The sequence below is a fragment of the Verticillium alfalfae genome, genomic scaffold (genome assembly GCF_000150825.1).
Source record: "Verticillium alfalfae VaMs.102 supercont1.2 genomic scaffold, whole genome shotgun sequence".
Lineage (NCBI taxonomy): Eukaryota > Fungi > Ascomycota > Sordariomycetes > Glomerellales > Plectosphaerellaceae > Verticillium > Verticillium alfalfae.
The window spans coordinates 2,408,626-2,427,578 of record NW_003315037.1 but is presented as its reverse complement, the minus strand read 5'-3'; the positions used below and the strand labels follow the sequence as shown (position 1 = coordinate 2,427,578).

At 56.9% G+C, this 18,953-nt stretch overlaps 7 protein-coding genes across 7 annotated transcripts in view; 3 read left to right on the top strand and 4 right to left on the bottom strand.

Annotated features, from left to right (window-relative positions):
* Window positions 1-3,651: 3,651 nt before the first annotated feature.
* Window positions 3,652-4,083, bottom strand: VDBG_02212 (cytochrome c oxidase-assembly factor COX16; the record flags this gene model as incomplete). The annotated part of the gene is made up of 2 exons (XM_003007978.1): window positions 3,652-3,729; window positions 3,820-4,083. The coding sequence occupies 2 exons, from the start codon at window positions 4,081-4,083 to the stop codon at window positions 3,652-3,654; spliced, it is 342 nt and encodes a 113-aa protein (XP_003008024.1).
* A 1,193-nt stretch (window positions 4,084-5,276) lies between these two features.
* Window positions 5,277-8,984, top strand: VDBG_02211 (conserved hypothetical protein; the record flags this gene model as incomplete). Its single annotated transcript, XM_003007977.1, has 7 exons — window positions 5,277-5,303; window positions 5,357-5,416; window positions 5,473-5,613; window positions 5,947-6,272; window positions 6,371-7,945; window positions 8,020-8,453; window positions 8,761-8,984. The coding sequence occupies 7 exons, from the start codon at window positions 5,277-5,279 to the stop codon at window positions 8,982-8,984; spliced, it is 2,787 nt and encodes a 928-aa protein (XP_003008023.1).
* Window positions 8,985-9,352: 368 nt separating this feature from the next.
* Window positions 9,353-10,313, bottom strand: VDBG_02210 (acyl-protein thioesterase; the record flags this gene model as incomplete). Its single annotated transcript, XM_003007976.1, has 3 exons — window positions 9,353-9,863; window positions 9,990-10,027; window positions 10,116-10,313. 3 exons carry the CDS (start codon window positions 10,311-10,313, stop codon window positions 9,353-9,355), a joined length of 747 nt encoding a protein of 248 aa, XP_003008022.1.
* Window positions 10,314-11,048: 735 nt separating this feature from the next.
* VDBG_02209 (conserved hypothetical protein) lies at window positions 11,049-12,750 on the top strand (the record flags this gene model as incomplete). Its single annotated transcript, XM_003007975.1, has 1 exon — window positions 11,049-12,750. The coding sequence occupies one exon, from the start codon at window positions 11,049-11,051 to the stop codon at window positions 12,570-12,572; it is 1,524 nt and encodes a 507-aa protein (XP_003008021.1).
* A 246-nt stretch (window positions 12,751-12,996) lies between these two features.
* Window positions 12,997-14,433, bottom strand: VDBG_02208 (conserved hypothetical protein; the record flags this gene model as incomplete). Its single annotated transcript, XM_003007974.1, has 2 exons — window positions 12,997-14,263; window positions 14,342-14,433. The coding sequence occupies 2 exons, from the start codon at window positions 14,431-14,433 to the stop codon at window positions 12,997-12,999; spliced, it is 1,359 nt and encodes a 452-aa protein (XP_003008020.1).
* A 662-nt stretch (window positions 14,434-15,095) lies between these two features.
* On the bottom strand, window positions 15,096-16,967 carry VDBG_02207 (cutinase transcription factor 1 alpha; the record flags this gene model as incomplete). The annotated part of the gene is made up of 1 exon (XM_003007973.1): window positions 15,096-16,967. The coding sequence occupies one exon, from the start codon at window positions 16,965-16,967 to the stop codon at window positions 15,096-15,098; it is 1,872 nt and encodes a 623-aa protein (XP_003008019.1).
* Window positions 16,968-18,241: 1,274 nt separating this feature from the next.
* VDBG_02206 (cholinesterase) overlaps window positions 18,242-18,953 on the top strand; it is a gene marked incomplete at both ends in the record, with an annotated part of 1,888 nt that continues 1,176 nt past the window's right edge. The window contains 2 exons of the mRNA XM_003007972.1: window positions 18,242-18,521; window positions 18,576-18,791. Coding sequence (XP_003008018.1) covers window positions 18,242-18,521; window positions 18,576-18,791 — 496 coding nt within the window. The remainder of the gene's footprint in view (window positions 18,522-18,575; window positions 18,792-18,953) is intronic.

The following is an 18,953-nucleotide window of genomic DNA, read 5'->3' as shown; positions in this document are numbered from 1 at the left end:
CCGAGGAGGTGAGGGGGTGTACGATTCATCGGATTGGTGGTGATGAGTTGGTAGTGTCGATCTGGTCCTGCAGAGTTGAGGAGTGCAGCAGCCTGATGGTGGAGATCGAGTCCCAGACGGTGAAGACAGGCACGATCGCCCCTAAGGCGCCTGTGGCTTCAGGGCGGTCTGCGCTGCATGTACCGCTAAAGGAACGCAACGTGGGAGCGGTCCAGCGTCCATCACCGCTAAGGCTGCATCCCCCGCACGCTGAGGGATGCTAGGATGCTTGGATGCTAGCCCCTCGAGGTGACTGCAAGCCACACCAGCCACATCAGGGCCCGGCAGGGGGGAAACAACGCCGTTCTTGTCCGCCGTGACCGCCATCGCTACTCGTCACATTCGGGCTCCCAGTAGTTCTCCCCCATCCACACCTCAGCTCATCGGTCTCTCCGTCCTCAGCCCATCGGTTCCGTCCGCCCTTTGTCCCTGTAAACCCAATATCGGCTGCGAGCACTTAGGATTCAACGCCATCGGGACACGCCCACCTGCCAGAGGCGCCCAGGCCAGGCCAGACTGGTAGCGAGCCGTCTCTGGCTGAGGTGAGGTGAGATCCGGGTGGAGAGACGCGAGGTGTCACCACCAGCCTCAACCGCTTGCGGCTGCTCATCATCCACTAAGACAAGCCAGAGACCATCGGTCAGCCAGCACCATCAGCGCCCCCACCCCTGCCCCTCTGTCCCACCCTCTCCCCTTGCCCATCTGACCCATCAACCCATTCCCGTTCGACGCCATACTTCACAGCAGCGTGAAGTTCGTGCCGTCAATTCCAGGTACAGGCACAGGTCACTGGGCTTGGCGGCTATCCCCTTGACTAAGTCGTTGTCTTGATCTTCATCTTTCTTCGTCTTCAACCTTCTTGTGACCCCATTTCGAGTCATGATCCATGGCCCGCGCCGACACCACGGAGCGGAAGCGGGTAAACTGGGCAGATAAGGCCAGGAAGAGCTTTTGCCGCCGGGGATAACATGGCTGCTACCAGCCTCGCGTCTTCCGTGCGGCAGAAGATCGTCGTCGATTTGTACGGCCACCCTAGGAACACTCCTCCTTTCGCTGTCTGGCATTTCAGGGGTTCTTTTTCGCCTCCTCATATGCATCATCACCGCGAATCTGCCCTCTTCTTGGCAGAGCCCCCTCTTTCTCATGATGCGCCACCAAATCGCCATCGTTGTTCTCTCCTGCCAAATATGGGAAACCAAATGACGGTCCTTCATCTTCACCGCCGGGAGCGAAGGAGCAGGCAACAAGCAAAGAAAGGAAAAAAAAAATTGATTGACAGCGGTGGTGTGTGTGTGTGTGCTCGGCCTTCAATCATCCGGTTCAATTGTCCAGTAAAAAGAATTGCTCGATGGTCTTCAGGAAACAGAGTGCGAGACATGCGTCCCGATCGAAGCAATCATCGGTTCAAGTTCGTCGTTACACGAAAACCGACCATCCGGGACCCCAGCGGCCGACGACCAAGGCACCTAAGAAGAATGGAAAAAGGAAGAACATACTCCAATTCGCATGGGCATTTCTGCCCAAAGCATGGCACTTGACGAGGTGGGGATTTGGCAAGCCCATCGTCAGCCTCAGCTAGTCCATCGCTTCGCTTCAGCTCTCCTCCCCTTCGGTAATCTGATGCGAGCTATCGATCTTGGATCCGTTCGCTGGGGACGATGCTTTCGTTGCTTCTTCCTCTCTCTTACAGTCTATCGGATTGTCTGTCCTGGGATTCTCATCTCGACATGTTCTTTTCTTCATCCCATTGCTCCTAATCTCGCAGCTTTCGCTCCTGATTGATGATCCCGATCGACACACACACACACACACACTGATGGCTAGCAGTTGTGTTCGTGTGACCCTAGCTTGAGACAGGAATCCTTGCCGACCATTCCCATTGGCCCCGAGCTTGATGCCCATCTTCTACTCAAGGCTATTGTCTACGCGGCTTCGTGTCAGATAATCATCAGACAACGCGGCCTCGATCAGACACTCCAGTCATGCCTTCCCGTCCAGTAGCCGGTCAATCAAGCTAGGTATCACTACACCATGTGCATGGGGTCTCTTGTTTGGCAGGTTCTAATCATGATACTCTATGATGTAATGGAGGTGAAGAAACAAAAATATAGTCCTCTCTCCCTGCATTTGGCTGGCCGCTTGGTTCCGAGCGAAAGGCCCAACCGCTTGATTTGATGATAGCCTCGAAGCCGTACTGTATTCTGCATCTCGATCCCGTCACCGATCACCTCATGCAGTCGAGACGATCAGACGCTGGCAGCTGTCTGCCTTTTTTGGGGTTCTTTTCATCCGATGGTCGCCTTGACTGCTCGGGACACCTGACGTATGCTGCATGTCAAGGTCCAAACACCCGAGACTCCAACTGCAAGGGACGCAGCCTTGTTCCCATGAGTCATTTCTCACGTCGAGGATGAACACAGAACAAGACCCCAACATGACGCTGACGATGGAACACTGCCTCACGACGCGTCCTGGCTCAGGAGTAGGAACGATCGTGATGGAATGTAGACCCCGTGCTGTTTTGAACATCTTTCTATTCCGAGCCGTTACAGATGTCTTCCGCGACATGCGCCTTGCCTAGCATGCACACAATGAAACCCGTTTCCCTCGCTCATTTACATTCCTTGTGATTCGCCCCCGTGTAACTACTCCCATCCCCCAACGCCTTCGCCCCTCCTCCATCCACTAGAGTACCTCTCCCCCGACCAGCACCACAGACAATGAATCCCCCCTCTTCCCTAAGAAAGATTTTTTTTTTGAAAGTGATCGACAACGAGATCCGCGGGATTGTCTCTCCCTGGCCACCTGCTGGTCACTGCTTCGTACGTGAAGTTTTGGCCGTGGGGTATATTCTCAAACGGCCACGCGCCCGGGATGACGTCGAAGGCTGCTGTCCCACACCCCTCTCCCTTCTCAGCGTGCCAGAGCACGCCCCAAGCATCAACGGGCGCAAGCGCGAAGCTGTCGTGAGGAGGAGGGGTGTCCTGGTCTCGATGACTTGTTTCTGGGAGCATTGACGGTGGAAGCGTGCGGGGCGAACGTCCACCTGTCTGTCGCACGAGCGTGGACGGGCTCGCGGGAAGTCTTGGCGGGCCAAGAGCACGGATGCATGGGATTGGGCGCAGCGCAGGCCCTGCAAAAAGTGTGTATCGGACCACCCTTCCTTCGAAATCGGACCGGGTCGCGACTTCGTGTTGGGTGCCCGAACTGTGTCCTAGCCTTCCGGCGCGACGAGGGCCGGCGAGCGGCCGTGATAGATGCAAAGGAATATTTGATCCGTTCGTGTTCAGGATGTGTCGTTGTTTCGTCCGTAGATGCCAGTTCCCTGTCGGCGCGTGGTGCACTCCCCACACACCATAGTAGGAGAGGTGAAACCAAACAGTAGATCGCGGTGAAGCGATCGGCCCTCGACGTTACTGTATGCCGGGAAAGGGGGGTATGGTGGCTGATCCGCCGGGCGTCGCGTGTCCTTTTTTTTCTGGTGTGTTGACAGATCGTCCCTCCTTTCCCCCGTGTGTCGGCAGTACTCCCGAGATATGCAAAGAACCCCTGATTCATATCGCTCGATCGTGACGCTCTTGTTTTCTGCTCCTGCATCGACTACTTGCTGGTCTACTCGCCAATGATGCCATCGTGCTCGCCAGGGAGACGCTTGACGCGCTTCTGCTCCCAGTTGTCAATATCCTTTGCCTGGAGACGCTGTTCCTCGTTTGTTAGCTTTCTTCTTCTCCCTGATGTTTTTCTTCCTGATATTTGAAGGACCAAGACTGGGCTACGCACATAGTACTCTTCGCGCATGTCGACCCGGCGAGCGCTCTTGCGAAGGCCGAGTTCCTCCTCCTTGGTCAGTTGGCGGACCTTGCGATCGTGCTTCTCGTAACGAATGGCCGTGGCGGGAGTCAGGACGAAGGAGCCGGCGACCATGATCGCTATAAAGGGGAGCCCAAAGACGAGGAACGGCCGGCGGGCAAGCTGGGATCGGTACTTAGCAGCGATGCTGTTGGCGTCGGACGCCGGGACGAATCGCTTGCTGCCGAAGGCCATGGCAGGCGGCGGTGCTTGCGGGTGTCGCGGAAAAGAGACGAAAGGTTTCAATTGGAACGGTAGTTGATGCCTCAACTGTCCCCGGTGTGGCAGTTTCAAGGTGGATAAGGTGGGCTACGTTGTAGGCGCGGATGGTTTCGTAGCTGGTGATGTCGATGATGAAAGATTAGGTCTCGTCGAAAGTTTCCGCCAAATGGATGGAGCTAGTTCGTACATGATCTGATTTGTAGGGACCCACACAAGCTCAGGAAAGACCGTGGGTCTTTGTGCTACATAGGTGGTACGCACTGTGCTTTGACCAGCCATCTGTGCAAATCTCGTGCGAACCCCGGTAACACATGGTGCGTGCGGTGGCTGTTAGCACAGTGCAAATGCCGTCCACCCTAACGAAGTTGTGAGGGCCCGCAACCTTCAATACATGTAGTTGCTCGCTCATCGGGAGTCCATTCAGATGCTCAGAGTTCAGAAGCACATCGACATCAGACCATGATTGATGGAACTAAGGCAAGACGAGACCGTCAGGGTGCAGTTGACGTTTCGTCACTCATGGAGCCTTGAGAGTTCGCCCCAGTTATTCAGGACAAACGACAGCCAAGCAACTTCCAGATCTACAAGTTGCCGTCGCAATGCGACGAGCGTAACCGCTGCAACCATTGTTTCTCAAATCAGAATGGCCCAGGCACCGTCTGCGTCAGCCTGTCCGCGCAAGATTCATCCTGGCCCCTTGCCCTCCGTGCCGGCCCCGGCGCTGCTGTCCAGGCGCCGTTCGGAGCTAGCGACCCCATCGTCTCGGCCTTTCTGCGCCGATAACCTGCTTGCGGATGACAGCAGCGATGGGAGCGGGGTCAAGGCAAGGTCTGGAACCGAGTCTATCTTAGAAGCCAGAGCGGCCACTGTATGAATGATTGAGTTGTCATCGGTGTGCCTTCTGTCGTGGAGACGCGTTGGAGAGTATCTTTCCCCGATAGCTATGCGGGCGTCATAGGACCACCGCCAATAAAGAGTCGTTTCAGATCGGTTGAGGTGCGTATCACTGGGCACCTTGCAGATCCGCGATCGTTGTGTATCTAGTGTGTGTGTGACGTGCTTATCTTCCTTGCATAAGAAGATGATATATCAGTGGTGCGTCAACGTTCACCTTGTTCGACGAGTCGCTCTCCCAACAATGTCACTGCCAGAATCAGATTTCAAAAATGTCTGTCTACTGCTCCAACTATTACGTATGTCTGAGGAAACTTGGCAGTGGGAAAACCAATGCTTACCGCTACAACAGGGATCCATCCAGTGCCGCAACTTTGCGACTCGGTTCGGAGACCGATGTGGTTTCTGCAAGGTTGGCATCCGCCCTCTCACGTCAGGTAGATGTAGATACTGACTAGCTTTCTACAGGTTCACGAGCGAGGTAGGCCCATCAAGGAAGGCAAGTTGCCCAATGTTCCAACGGCCTGGGAGCCATGCAGTCCGACAATCGAAGAGGAAGAAGATGAAGGCTACAAAACTACCAGCGGCTCGACACTGTGTGCTTCAACAGTAAGCTCAACGAGCGAGACGCGATCACGGCAGAACTCGACATGATGAAGGAACTGAATAATGGATGAATTGAACTTTTTTTTATTGGAGGGCCCATGAAAGTCGACGGCCAGATCTCACACGGGGAGGATAACGCCCTACAGAATGAACACTAGATGGTAATTGTAATGATATCACGGTCCGATTCAATCAACCGATTTGCACAACTCACCTTCCTCATGCCTACCTAGGCTCCTAAGGCATGATAGGCTTGGGTACTTCGTATCTACTCCGAATCCAGGCGGCAGGCCTTGCGAATGTATGTTTGGTACGTGCTGCACCACCTGTGGCTAGGTCGAAGTGTCTCGAGGATACCTCACGAAGGAGGAGCCACTGCTTGATGTTACTCATAAGGGCTATCACTCTCGGGCTTTTCCAGACACATCACCCCCGGTAGCCCCTTCCCGACTTGTCCACAGCATGTCGGTGCTTCTTGACGAGGAAATCGAGAACGACTATGGCACGCCCGCTCGCAATGGCAGAAACATCCAACGGTGTTGTTGCCCGGTCTTTGACGCGGTGACTTGGAATTGTCCATCAAGATTCTCTTCCCACGTCAACATCCCCGATCGCCTCTCCTGTTTGTCTTCATCCAGCCTGACATCAATCCCCAACTTTTGGTTAGCTGCGCGCTTTCAGCAGCGTCAGTCGAAGTCTCGATATTCTCGTGTCGTACTAACAGGTAGCCCGCCATTCGAGCCAGCTTCCATAAACATAGCCGCTTACATCAGATCCTGCGACGCCATCATTCTGACTCCATGCTTCGCCGAAAAAGCTCCAGACGTCGATCTGGTCTAAGTCGCAGTCAGTCATCAACCTCGTTCCGGTCAGCTGTTTCTCGGCTTGAACACATTGACCCGGTCGTCGCTCAACGAGACGCTCTCATCGCAGCACAGCTCTGCTACAATCCCGGAATGGGGTCGGAAATCCCCGAGGAGGGGCGACCATCATGGGATGGGCACGGCCTCCCTCGCGACGACAGCAATATACACCGTCCTGGTGATTACGACTTGCGGCGTCGCCAAAGCATTCGACTCATCAACAATGACCTGGGGCCGAGACCATCGCTGGATCCCCACTCGAGGCGGTCTATTGATCCAAATCATCGACAATCAATGGACCGCTGCCGAAGGAAGTCGGGAACAAACCGAACCATGGAACGTGCCTCCTTTGACCACAGCAGTCTCCAGAGATGCCCCAGTGCACGATCGTCGTTTGATCATGCTAGATCTTGGCATCATCGCCTTCCTCGTGGTGAAGAGCATCGTCCTTCCAGTCGTGCATCCTCAAGGCAAAGGCCGCCATCTGTATCCGATTACAGTGCTAGCTTTTTACACTCGATGCACTCTGCTCGAGAATACGACCGATTCGAAGACGAAAGGGCTTCCATGATGTCGGTATCAAGACATCTCCGCAAATCCAGATCAATGCTTGTGCCGCCGCCAAACCACGAGCCGGCAAGGCCATCAAAGCCAACCCCAAGCTACTACTTTACCAGTCATACACCGAATTCAAACAAACGACAGGGGTTTTCCGCCACAAAGATCCAAAGAGATCATTCATCTCGGCCCTCATCAACATTAAGCCAGGGTCTTCGCACTCCCAAGTCGATGAGCTTCCTCAAGACTCGCAACAACAAGCAGCAGGAAAAACGACAACATCATAGCGATCTCGCCGTACAGCTTGCCAAAGAGAAATTCCGCGAGCAAGTCCAGAAACAAGAAACACTCAAAGCGCAATCTTCCATCTGTTTCCACACGACAAGGCAGCCGAGCCGCGCCTCGTCGGGCTTCCGAAAGTCACTCCGCAGTACCAGCAATGCTAGCACAGGTGTTTCACTCGCATTCTCAGCTTCGCACACCCTCCATCCATCCAAAGATGCAAGCATTCGCAAAACAGTGCGCAAGGTTTCAAATGGTCTCAAGACCAAACTTAGGAACTTGTTTCGTCGCGCGAAAGACGACGATGATTCCGCGTCGCTGCAAAGGTCCTCCCCAGGGCTCAAACAAGAGCAGAATCCTTCCACTCAATCAGTCAGCAAACCTGGAGAAGAAGATGATTACATGGATGCCGTGGATGCTGAGCCGGAAAGGGGCTCCATAGCACGGGTCCTATCCCGGATCCCATCTCTGCATGCAGTTCCATCAAGCTCAAAGCTCCGGTCCCGCCAGGCAAGCATGGAGAGCATCAGAAGCGAACAGGTGCACAATTCTTTGGACGATAAATCTCGCGTCACGAGCTGGACAAACTCTGCTATTTCTATCATCAGCAACGACAAGGCGCATCATAGACTGTCCATCATTCGAGAGACAGCCTTGCCCCCAAGCCAATACGATCTACTCAGAGAGCACATACTCACACGACCAGTCGCCATCTGTTCACTTTGGGAGGAACGTTGCCACCGGGGCCCCCATATATAGCCCAGCTACCTTCACGAGTCAAATCATACCTCCGTTCAAGGCAGCGAAGAGATGCGAAACAGGGTCAAATATTCATGAAAGCCAAGGCTACAGGGACGATCACACCTTCTGTGTCGCTGAACCGAATCATCTCAGCCGCTTCCTCGGTTGAATGGAAGACCCAGTTGGCTTCGCATGTATCGAAGCGAGAAAGTGGTACGAACGATGCTAGGATTGGAAGTACATTCGGCTTCAAGCTCACGGTGCCGAGCATGGCAAACCCCTTCGGGCATGTGCGAGAAAGGGCGGATATCGTGGAAGGAGAGCCCATGTCCTCCTCAGATTCTGTCCACTCGTCGAGAACATTGACCGGCCCTTCCAATAAGGGAGTGCTATCAGACAGTAAGCTCGCGACCCCTAAACCACCAACTCACAAACTTCAACCTCCGATCGTTCCCACGCGAAGCTCGCTGAGGCCCCTCAGCTCCATACCTATCTCGGCGACTATCGCTTCAACCGGTCAATTCAACCCATCAACGATTCGAACTGTTCGCAGCGTCAACACCTGCCGGATATGCATTCCAAATCAATCACCAACAAGGAAAATGCGATGCCCTTTGGAGTTGCGAGGAGCGCTTCTCCGGTGAAGCTCGTAAGCGCAGCCGGCCGAGAGTCGACGTGATCTCAACGAGTGCAAACCCCCTGGCAGCTGTTGGCCATACGACCCAGCTGGGTTCGCCTGTAGCCCGTGGCAGCAACGCCGCGGCCTGTCCTCGACTTTCGCAACTCATGACTGGAGAGGACGAATGCCAGCCAAATCATGTTGGGGAGGAGAATGACAAGATGGGAGGCAGTCAGCGCATGGTGGACATGTTTCTAAGCAGTCGTCGAAGGCAAATCACAGGAAGTGACGAGACAGGGGCCTTCCTCTGACGGACTTGTACGATATTTTCCTTGGATCACCCGAGACTGGATCATATATAAGAGGGAAGCAGAGGCTTCCTTGCCAAGAGGCGATCAGCTCTTGGTTGACAATACTTCTGACATGGCATCGTTATTGATTTTCAGTATGGGGCGTAATGGGTGGGAAGGCACGAAATGGGCAGTACGCAGTTAAACAGTCTCTAGACTTTAGACTTTTGTAGAAAAACAGATGAACGACGTCGGAGCGTCGAGATGGCATGTGTACACTGGTCGACTTTGAACGCTAGCACCTTTATTTATGTTGACGCGGGCACACCATCGGGCACCCTTCTTGTTCTTTTGTTCGCACGTGGTGATCAACTCAAAAGACTGGCGAGTCACTGGGCCGGCAGTCTCTCTCGCAGAAAGGCCTCGACGTCGTCCAGCTCCTCCGGGCAGGCGGAATGTGGCATGCCGGGGTAGATCTTGAGGGTGGCATCAAAACCGAGCTTCTTGAGCATCTCGGCGCTCATCTGGCCAAGCTCAGGCCGCACGAGGGGGTCGGAACCACCGTGGCCCATCCAGACCTTGGTGTCCCGGTTGACGGACTTGGCCTCCTCCTTGACCTCGTCGCCAAACTTGTTGCTGAGCAGCAGCCAGCAGCTGAGGCCGACGATGCCGCCGAGCTTGACAGGGGCGGTAAGGCCGGCGAAGAGGGCCATGGCGCCGCCCTGGGAGAAGCCGCCGAGGACGATGCGGTCGGAGGGAATGCCGGCGTCGACCTCGGCCTGGATGAGGCCGTGGAAGTAGCCGGGTCGAGACGCGGACGCCGGCGTCGTCCTCGTTCTGGCGCAGCGACTCGACGGTGCCGTCGAGGACGCTCTGGGGTCTGGTGTCAGCCCGGGTTCGCTGGCGTGTTCAGCAGGGCGTACACTTCGGTACAGGAAAGGGTGAAACAGTGATCAGGGTAGGAAAGTTTGTGTGGCTGCTTCCGTCTTTTTCAGGGGCAGGGAACGCGGGAGAACTCGGACTCACGAGATCCAAACCAACCGGGCATGGCCATGCCGGCCGTTCTGTCCATCCAAGTCAGCGATTCGAATTGCTCGTGATGAAGAGAGAATCATAAAAAGGAGGCGGGCGGAAAGAAGAAGCGGAGCTCACCACTGTGATGGGGATCATGGGCGCGTTGGGCAGGATGAACTTGACGCCGTCGAGGCGCTGCCGCCTGCGCCAGCTCTCGACGGCACTCGCCCAGCCGTGGCCCGTGTCGCCGAGGCCGTGGGCAAAGATGACGGTCGCCGTGTGGCGGCCCGGCGCGGGGAAGACCAGCGGGGCGGAGCGGCGCAGGGACGAGGCCATGGTGGGAAGCTCTGCGAATTCGTCTGCGGCGAGGACGGTGTCGTAGGCGAGGTTGGGGTGCGCTTCTGTGGCTGTGGCTGGGGTTGTGAAAACAACGAGGAAGTGAAGGAGTGCAATGCAGTGAAGGGAGAGCCGAATACGCAGACGCATCTGATGACGGGTGGGTATCTGATGGCTTCTGTGCTGAAAGTCAGTCAATGTCTGGATCGTTGTTTTGAGGTTGGTGGGGCAGCGGCGTCAGAGTGGGGGCGACTCTCACCGGGGCCAAGGTGAGCAAGGTGAGCGAGGCGAGTGAGGCGAGTGAGGCGAGTGAGGCGTCTGAGGTGAGGGAGGTGAGCGTGATTGTGGTGGGGTCGCTCACCTTCACGTGTTAGTACGCATTACAGGGAAGTCGTGACCCACATCAGCTGCACCTGCCTGCAGGGCATTTCAGGGTCAACGTGCCTTTTGGCCTTGTACTGCGCATGCCTGCATCTGCATGGCCGCGCCGCCAACTCCTGGCAACTCTTGTCTCCTTCCCTCTCAATACACTGATTCCCCCCCTCATCTCCAGTCCAGCAACAGACCTCGCATCCGTGAACTCCATTTCTACTCCCCCTTAGTCATGGTGTTTGCTTCCAGGTCGGTCTATTCATCCTAGCTTTGTTGACGTGGACAACACCCCCACTGCTTTGCTTGTTGTCTCGTCAAGTAAACAAAGTCCTGCGGGGATCTACACCCAAAATGCCGCCCTCCATGTCCGCCCCAGCACCCGACCACCGCGCCGCCTCGCCGACACCGTCTCAGCTGCCGCCAGTGCCAGGATCACCAAGCTTCTCCCTTGCGTCGACGGCGAATCCTCTTTCTGCCTACAACCTGCCTCTGCCGCCACCTCCGAGGCCATCCCATGCCGTACTGTCCAAGGCCGACCTCGATGCCTCCCAAGCCGCGTATGCCGACCTCCTAGCGACGGCCAAATCCTACCGCCTCGCCCTCGCTTCCTTGTCGACTGCGGCCTCTGCCTTTGGCTCGGCGCTCGAGTCCTGCGCCCGCCTCAAAGAAGCCCGTGCCGAACCCCTCTGCCCGACACCCCAGGGCGCCTCCCTCTCCAACTCGTTCCACGCCGCCGCCTCCTCGGCCTGCACCGCCGACACGCTGCTCTCCGCCTCCGGCGTCCATCATCTCGTCGCTAACCACCACCATATCCTCTCGGAGACTGTCTACCGCAGCTTCGAGGTGCCTCTCCTCCACGAGCTCGACAAGTGGCGTCAGGTCGTCGAGGACGAAGACGAGAGCTACGCCGCCAACATCCGTGACAAGAGCAAGGAAATCCGCCGCCTCGAGAAGGAGGGACTCAAGCTTCATCGCCAGCGTCGACGCGACGTCAACGGCTTCCGCGCCCACCTTGTCGACCTCACCACGAAACTCGACGGCCTGACCTCTCTCCACGGCGATCACGCCCGCACGCTGCTGCGGGAATCCCAAGACACGAGCGGCAAAATTGTCGATGCCAGTTGCTCGCTCGTGCGCGCCGAGGTTGACATATTCGAGTCACTCGCTCGAAAGGGCTGGACCGGCGGCGGTCTCGAGGATTTGCTCGAACGCGGCCGTGACTTATTTGCGAGCGAAGCACAGGATGATGGCGGCATTGGCGGCGGCGGCGGCGTGTCATCGGCGGACCCTGCCAAGCTCTTCAGCATCCTGCCGCCGCGGAGCATCCTTGCTGACGCATCATCAGGGGGCGATGCAGCGCGGACAACGGCGGCGGGTGGTGGAGGCCACGGCCGCAGCGACAGCCTGCTTGTGGACGATCCAGAGCGCTATCAGAGCCTGATCGGTGCCGCGACGGTGTCGCCCGGCGGCGACGAGGCCGAAACGGCCAGTGTCTTCTCGAGTTCCGGCTTCAACCGGCCAAGAGGGGCCCGACCGTTCAGTCCCCAGCCCATCCGTCGCGACCCTACCAATGTGACTTACGATGACACACTGGGCGTCGTCGGCATGGCAGATGCGGGTCTCGGTCATCTTGTTGTCCAGAGGCTCGAGGCTGCCGTGGAAGAGGAGCACGATGAGGAGCACGAGGAGCGCGCTGAGGAGCACGACGACGAAGAGCTACGCAGAGACGGTGCTCCTACGAGAGAGACTCATGCGAGCGAAGACATGGCGGAGAGCGGCGGTGTCCAAGCCGCGGACGAGACGCTAGAGGTTGGAGCCAAGGATGACGACGGTGAGCGAGGGCGCGCCAGGCGGTGGAGCGTCAACTCGGATGAGAGAAGCGAGTAAGAAATGAGGGAGAGAGAGAACGTGAAAGAGAGAGAACGGTGGATGCATATTTGCAGTGTGGCTTTCATTAGTTTTTATACCCCCGCGGCCCAAAGACATTTATCTAGAGGCGTCCATTCACGGACGTGATTCCCACCACCCGCAAGGGCGAGGAGGGTATTTTGTACAGCCTTTTCATACATGATTTGCCTCTTCCCCCTTGGGGCGTGCACGCCTCCTCTGCTGTGTGTTTGCAAACAACCCCACATATTGAAACGCCCTGCTGCGTGCCCGAAAAAAAGGGGGCAGCGCTAACGCCGCCGTATGTCGTGTGTCTGTGAAAGTGTCGCCAAGTCCGAAGAGAAGACGTAGAAAAAAGAATGCCGCTTCGTCTTCCAAGCCCGTCTTGTCCTCCCACCCTCCCAAGACTTCGAGACTCCCACGATCAGTCATCCTTGTCCACAGCGCTGACAATCTCGCCGCCAAAGAGGCCAAACGTGGCGTCGAGCCACCAGATGAACTTCCAGTAGAGGCTCGCGCGGTCATAGTCAAAGTCGCCGTCGTCCCTGCGCGGGACCTCGTTGCCGATCATGGCGCCGAAGCCGCCGACGAACCACATGAGAAAAGGCACGGCGGCGAGGAGCTTGGCGGTGAAGCTCTGCGAGGGCAGGATGGCCTGCTCGACGGGCTTCAGGGTTACCTTGCGGGCCGTCGGGATGTGGGTGCAGAAGAGGTCGTCCTTGGGGTCGATGGTGGCGGCGGCGGCGGAGCCCGAGGAGAAGGCGGCCGGTGTCGTCGTCAGGGGCAGGGTGCCTGAAGAGGTTGTGGCGGAGCGCTGGGAGAGGGTGGCCGTGTCGAGGGTCTGGGAGGAGGCGTGGGAGCCCGGCGGCGAGAGGTCGCTGTGGGTGCGCTGGGGTGCGCCGGGGCGCGAGCCGGCGCGGCGGCGGGCGCTCGTGCCGAAGGCGCCGAAGCCGGGACCGGGAACGGACTGGGAGCGGTGGTGCTCGTCGATCGAGGCGACGAGGCTGTCGGCGTCGAGGATGGCCTCGTCCTTGTGAGGCGGGAAGCCGCGGTAGAGCTCGGCAAAGACCTGGCAGCCCTGGATGGTCTGGGGGCTCGAGAAGAGGGCGGCGTCGGCAGCCTCGAGGCTCTCGAAGGTGACCTTGACCCAATGCTCGCCGCCATCGGCCCTGTTGACCTTGGCGCGTTCCTCGGGCGTCAGCGCGCGGCGGCGCGTGAAGGCCGGGTCACGGAGGTCGCCCTTGTAGCGGCGCTGCTCCGGGGGCGGCTCGCGGGGGTAGTCCTCGCAGATGAGACCGGCGAGGTGCTCGTAGTGGTTGATGGCGGCGTACTGCTGGGCGGAGGAGCGGTAGCCGCGGAGAATGACTTCTGTGGGCTCTGACTTGAGCAGGCGCTGAGTTGAAGACGCGCCCGAGGCGGCGGCGTCGTCCTGTTGAAGGTGCTGGCTGCTCGTTTTGCGTTGCGGTGCGTTGCCCAGCAGGTTGCCGGCGGGTGCGGATGTGTTGGCGCTGGTGTTTGTCGCAGCATTGTTGGAAACCCAGCTGCCGAAGAGCTTGTCGGCGGCAGCGAGGGTTGGGTTCTCACGGCGCGCGGGCGTGCCTGTTCGAGAGCGAGAGCGTCGTGTGGAGCGGCCAAAGGAACCAGTTTCTGTGACGCCTCGTCGGGATCGGACGCCAGGAAGGCCATCTTGTCTGTGGAGGGGGGAGAGAGGGAGAGGTCAGCCACATGTTCCATTATAGAAGACGAACTGGTGGGCAGCGAAAACATACTGTGGGAAAACCATGGCATATGGCCTCTTCACGCCATCATCGCCAACATAGAGTTCGTCGTCGGGAACATTGTGCAGGATGAGGGGCGCCATTGAGGGCGAGCGCAGGAAATGTCGACACTCGGATTTGGTTGCTCTGAAATCGACTTGTGCAAGGGGTCCGTTTGTGAGGAGTCGTCAATGTTGGTTTATTTCTCGTTGGTGGTTGGTGTGTATGGTGTTGGATGCGGTGTCTGCGATTTCTTTGCAGGCAGTAGCTTTAGCTTCACTGAGGCGTCCTCTGCTCGTGGTACTTTCAGGCAATAAAGTCAGGGACGAGGAGCTGGCACAAAATAGCGGGTCGGGTCGCGATGGGCGACCAGACATTGCCATGTGTTTGCTGACTAAGGGTTCTCTGCTGGCTGCATTCATGTGTCACGCGCCCAGTCTGTCTTGTCTGCATCACGTGAACTAAGATGGCCTTCCTGCCCTTTTCTATATTTCAATTTCAACCTGGATCCACGAGGACATGTCCTCTCTCATCCTCATCACGGTGGAATACCTTCCCATATTCAAATCAGGGAACGAGGCAGTAATGAGAGCTACTTGTCCTTTTGTTTCGCCTCCAGGCACGCAGATGTGCTGCCAGATGTGTTGACAATCTTGTGTCCGAGTCGACCAAGACATTTTTCTTCCTTCTGTTCAGCCTCCAATCTATTACATGTCGATATCGATGCCTTTATCCCAAGTTCCCATTCAGATTTACCGTGCCGCCATCATCTCATGTCGTAGTGGTCGACGCCAAAAAATTGGAACCTGCCATCTGTCAGCACACCAGTCCTTCGCAACAATGCAATCCAGTTGAGAACGCACCAATCGTTTACTTCTCGGCCAAGGAGCAATGGGGGCAGGTCAGGATACTGCCTATTCGCCTCCACTGTATCAATGGCCGCCGCCGCCGCCGCCGCCGCCGGGTCATCCTTAACATGCCTTTCATCGGATAGCTCCACGCCCATCATGTCCCCCACGAACGAGAGCGAGGGCGTGTTGGAATGCGGCACGCGCTTGCCAGACTCCCAACTCTCAGCGACACTTCTCAACATGGAGTTTACCAACCCACCCATCGGCCATGTCCTCGATATCTCAAGCAGCGCAGACCAGTAGTCTCGGGTCTTGCTTGGCACAACCTGCGGTGAGGTCGACGAGATGAACAACTTTTGGTACCGGTGGATGACAAATGCTGTGAGCAAGCTATAGATGATGAACGACGGGCATCGTCGGAGCTGGCCGTGTGCTGAAAACCCCTGAATGATGCCCGTGATCATGGCTGCCGCCTCGACAGCCGCCCTGCGCGACGGCACAAGCGCCGCTGGGAACGGCTCGCGCACGGCCGTTAGCCGACTCCTGTGCAGCAGGCACAGCGTCGTGTAATACTTTGAATGCAGGACAGCTGCCCAAAAGTGATCCCGCTCTGGGCTGTCAAGGCTGACGATGGCCGGGCATTCTCGGTGCCAGCGCGCTAGAGCTGACTCGTGGAGCAGGACGTCGTCAATGTCCAGTTCCTTAAAGCGAGTCTGCGCCCACATGGAGCACTGCCGCGAAAGGATCTCGCCCAGAATTTCGCAGAGTGCTACGTATCGAAGGAAGAACTGCACGTGCGCTGGATTCGGCGGCACTTTGCTGGCACGACCCGGCTCATCCTCGTTAAAGTCCTCGTCGCGAATCATCTCAACGTCTGAGTCGGCGAGGTTGATGAGCATCGGCCGGCCTAACGTAAGGGCCAGGAGCCGGTCACGCGTGAAGAGGGCCCACCAAATCCGCTTCCAGAGCCTCTTGTCGGTGGTACTGAGGAGAGACCGCGCGACGGAACGGTGCATCCCCGTCCCCTGGGCTACAATAATGGCGGCACGCGTCCAGTCAAATGCCTCCTCGAGGACGTCCTCCCGGCCGCCCCAGTACCACCCTATCAAGATCATGGACTGGATGATGGCGACGCGGTCGGTCTCGTGATTTGCGTCGTACAACGCCTTGGCTCGCTTGTACAAGGTCAAGGCCATGGTCTTTGTCGAACCGTCGGCATCCCGCAGCGTCATGTTGTCACAGACGTGCGTGCTCGCAAGGAATATGGACTGGAGCAAGAGCATGGATGGGGGGCTCAGTGGGTCTCGATACTGTCGCCTGAAGTGTGTCTGGTTGATGATGGGCACGACAGGGTGTATCCACGTAAAATAAGAGTCGATGAGTTCATCGCAGATCTGCCGCGGTGGTAAAAGGAAGGCACCCCTCTGCTGCAAGACACGATTCTCAATGTCGTGAGGATCTTTGCTTGGACCTGCTGCAGGCCAAGGTATCGGGTAATGCACTGCACCCTGCAAGCTCTGACGGGTTAGCAGAGATACGCCGGAGGACTCCCCGAGGAAGGCCACTCGTCCGGCGTTGGTGATGGCCGCACAATCTGATTTCGGCCGCAAAATGAGATTGACGTAACCATCTACCGCCATGGTGACAAAATCCCCATGTTTCTGTGAGGTTGCGTCACCGAGGCCCAATCCAGGAGCGTGGGAGTCACGAGAAGGCGGTGTCGAGACCTGTCTCTGAAGGGCTCGTTGAGTGTTACATTGTTGTGCAGGTTGTTGTGAGCCCTGCATTTGGCAATCTATTTTGAAAGCCACACAGTTGGTGCAGGGCACACCTCGACTGACAGCATCGCATCGAACCTGAGAAGTCAGTCCAGAACCACACTGTTGCCACGCCGGACATCCATGGTAGGTACATAGAGGACATGCAGTGTGAAGCAGTAAGTAAGAGGGGTGCGAAAAGGGGTCTTCAGTTGTGTTGTGTGGGGAGCTTTACCTTCCTATATCGACAAGTCTGATTGTCAGACTGTCAGCTTCTGATGGATTTCATGAACGAGTGGCACGCGAAGGAGAAAGTAGCTGAGAGCAGCGCGGTACCCTCAAGTTGGACATACCTGACATGCACGAGACGCTCGCCAGCTGCGTGGGGACTTGTGTGAGAAAGATGTGCCGGCCTGCCGATGACTGGCTGCCCCGGTATGGTCTCTCACCTCTTTTCCTTCCGAGCACGAAATACGGATCGCACGTCGTTCGGCGGCGGACCCTCTGTGCGGGTTGGATGGCCAGAGCAGATTGCCGACTGCTGATGGATTCTCTCAGGATCCGACATATCTTTGTTCTGTTTGGGATTGCTGGCAGGGGGATGAGAAGCAGTTGGCAGTTGCAGCTGCGTTCAAAGTTGAGGTCTGGCAACTGGTCGTCGGTGTCGCACCTGCCAATCCCGTACCTTCCGAGAATATCTGAGCGTTCCTGCTCCACCCGGGATGGGAGATGTGCCGTCATCAGCAGGAAGCTGCAGCCAGCCCACAGCCGAAGGTGCGGAGGCTCGGCACCACTTTGTCCTCAGGTCTGTCAGGTCTGTCGATAAACCATCATGGCTAAACCCAACAGGCCATGGTCGCTCCAGCCGTACACGACGCTAGACCTCACACGATTAGCCAACTGGCCATGCACTCAACGGCCTCGGTTTCTACGACAGGGTGCGAGCCGCAGACTGGAGCATCGGATGTCGATCTTGAGCAACGCGGGGGCTAGGGGCTTGGCAAGTGCGGGGCCCCCTTGCTGCCTTTCTTGGGCCTCGGAAACCACCCGCATGGAACTGTCTCTGACTGGGCAAGACGCACAGGTTGGTGGCACAACGCCCAGCTCGTTTCTTTTCCCAGGCCACTGAGGAAGGATAGGGGGAAATCAAACAATGTCTGACTGTCATTACAATGCCATGGCGTTCGTGCTCCCATTGCTATAAGACGTCATGAGTTCAGCGAGATGATAAAAAGAAATAGTCTCCATGAGGTCAGATCTGCCCTCAAAGCATCTTACAGCCTTCAATTTCACCCGGGTTCATCATGAAGCTCTCCGGATTTTGGAGTTGCGCCTTGCCCGGGTTCGCATTCGCTGGCCTCGCATCACGCAGCGCACAATACGGTCCAAGCGTAACATTGGGCCAGGGCACCCTCGTCGGTATCACGACTCAGATCGCATACGCCGATGTCAAGGTCAACAAGTTTCTTGGAGTACCCTTTGCCATCTCGCCCCCGAGGAGATTCGAACCGCCTGAGCCTGTGCCGTCGTCTTCGAAGACGTTGAGCACGACCCAGTGGAGCGCAAAGTGTATCGAGCATGCGGGTACGTCTCTTCGCCAGAGCTCCATGTCATAATTACTGACCTCGATGTTGCCAGACCCTAGTATACTCGTTGATGATGCGGAAGAGAGCGAAGACTGTCTTTATCTCAACGTTTATGTTCCAGATACGCCAACCAAAGACAAGGCTGTGCTGTTTTGGATCTACGGAGGCAGTCTCAAATTCGGCAATGCGGGCCAGCCTGCCTACGACGGCTCCTTCTTCGCAGCCTATGAGGATGTCATTGTGGTAGCTGCAAACTACAGAACCAATGGTTCGTGGGTGTTTCTCCTGTCCCTGCCTCATAGCTGATGATTACAGCTTTTGGCTTCTCAAACTCACCGAGATTGATGTTGGGGATACAATGTCGGCTTTATGGACCAGCGCCTAGCTTAGACTGGGTGCAGCGGAATATCCGGGCCTTTGGAGGCGATCC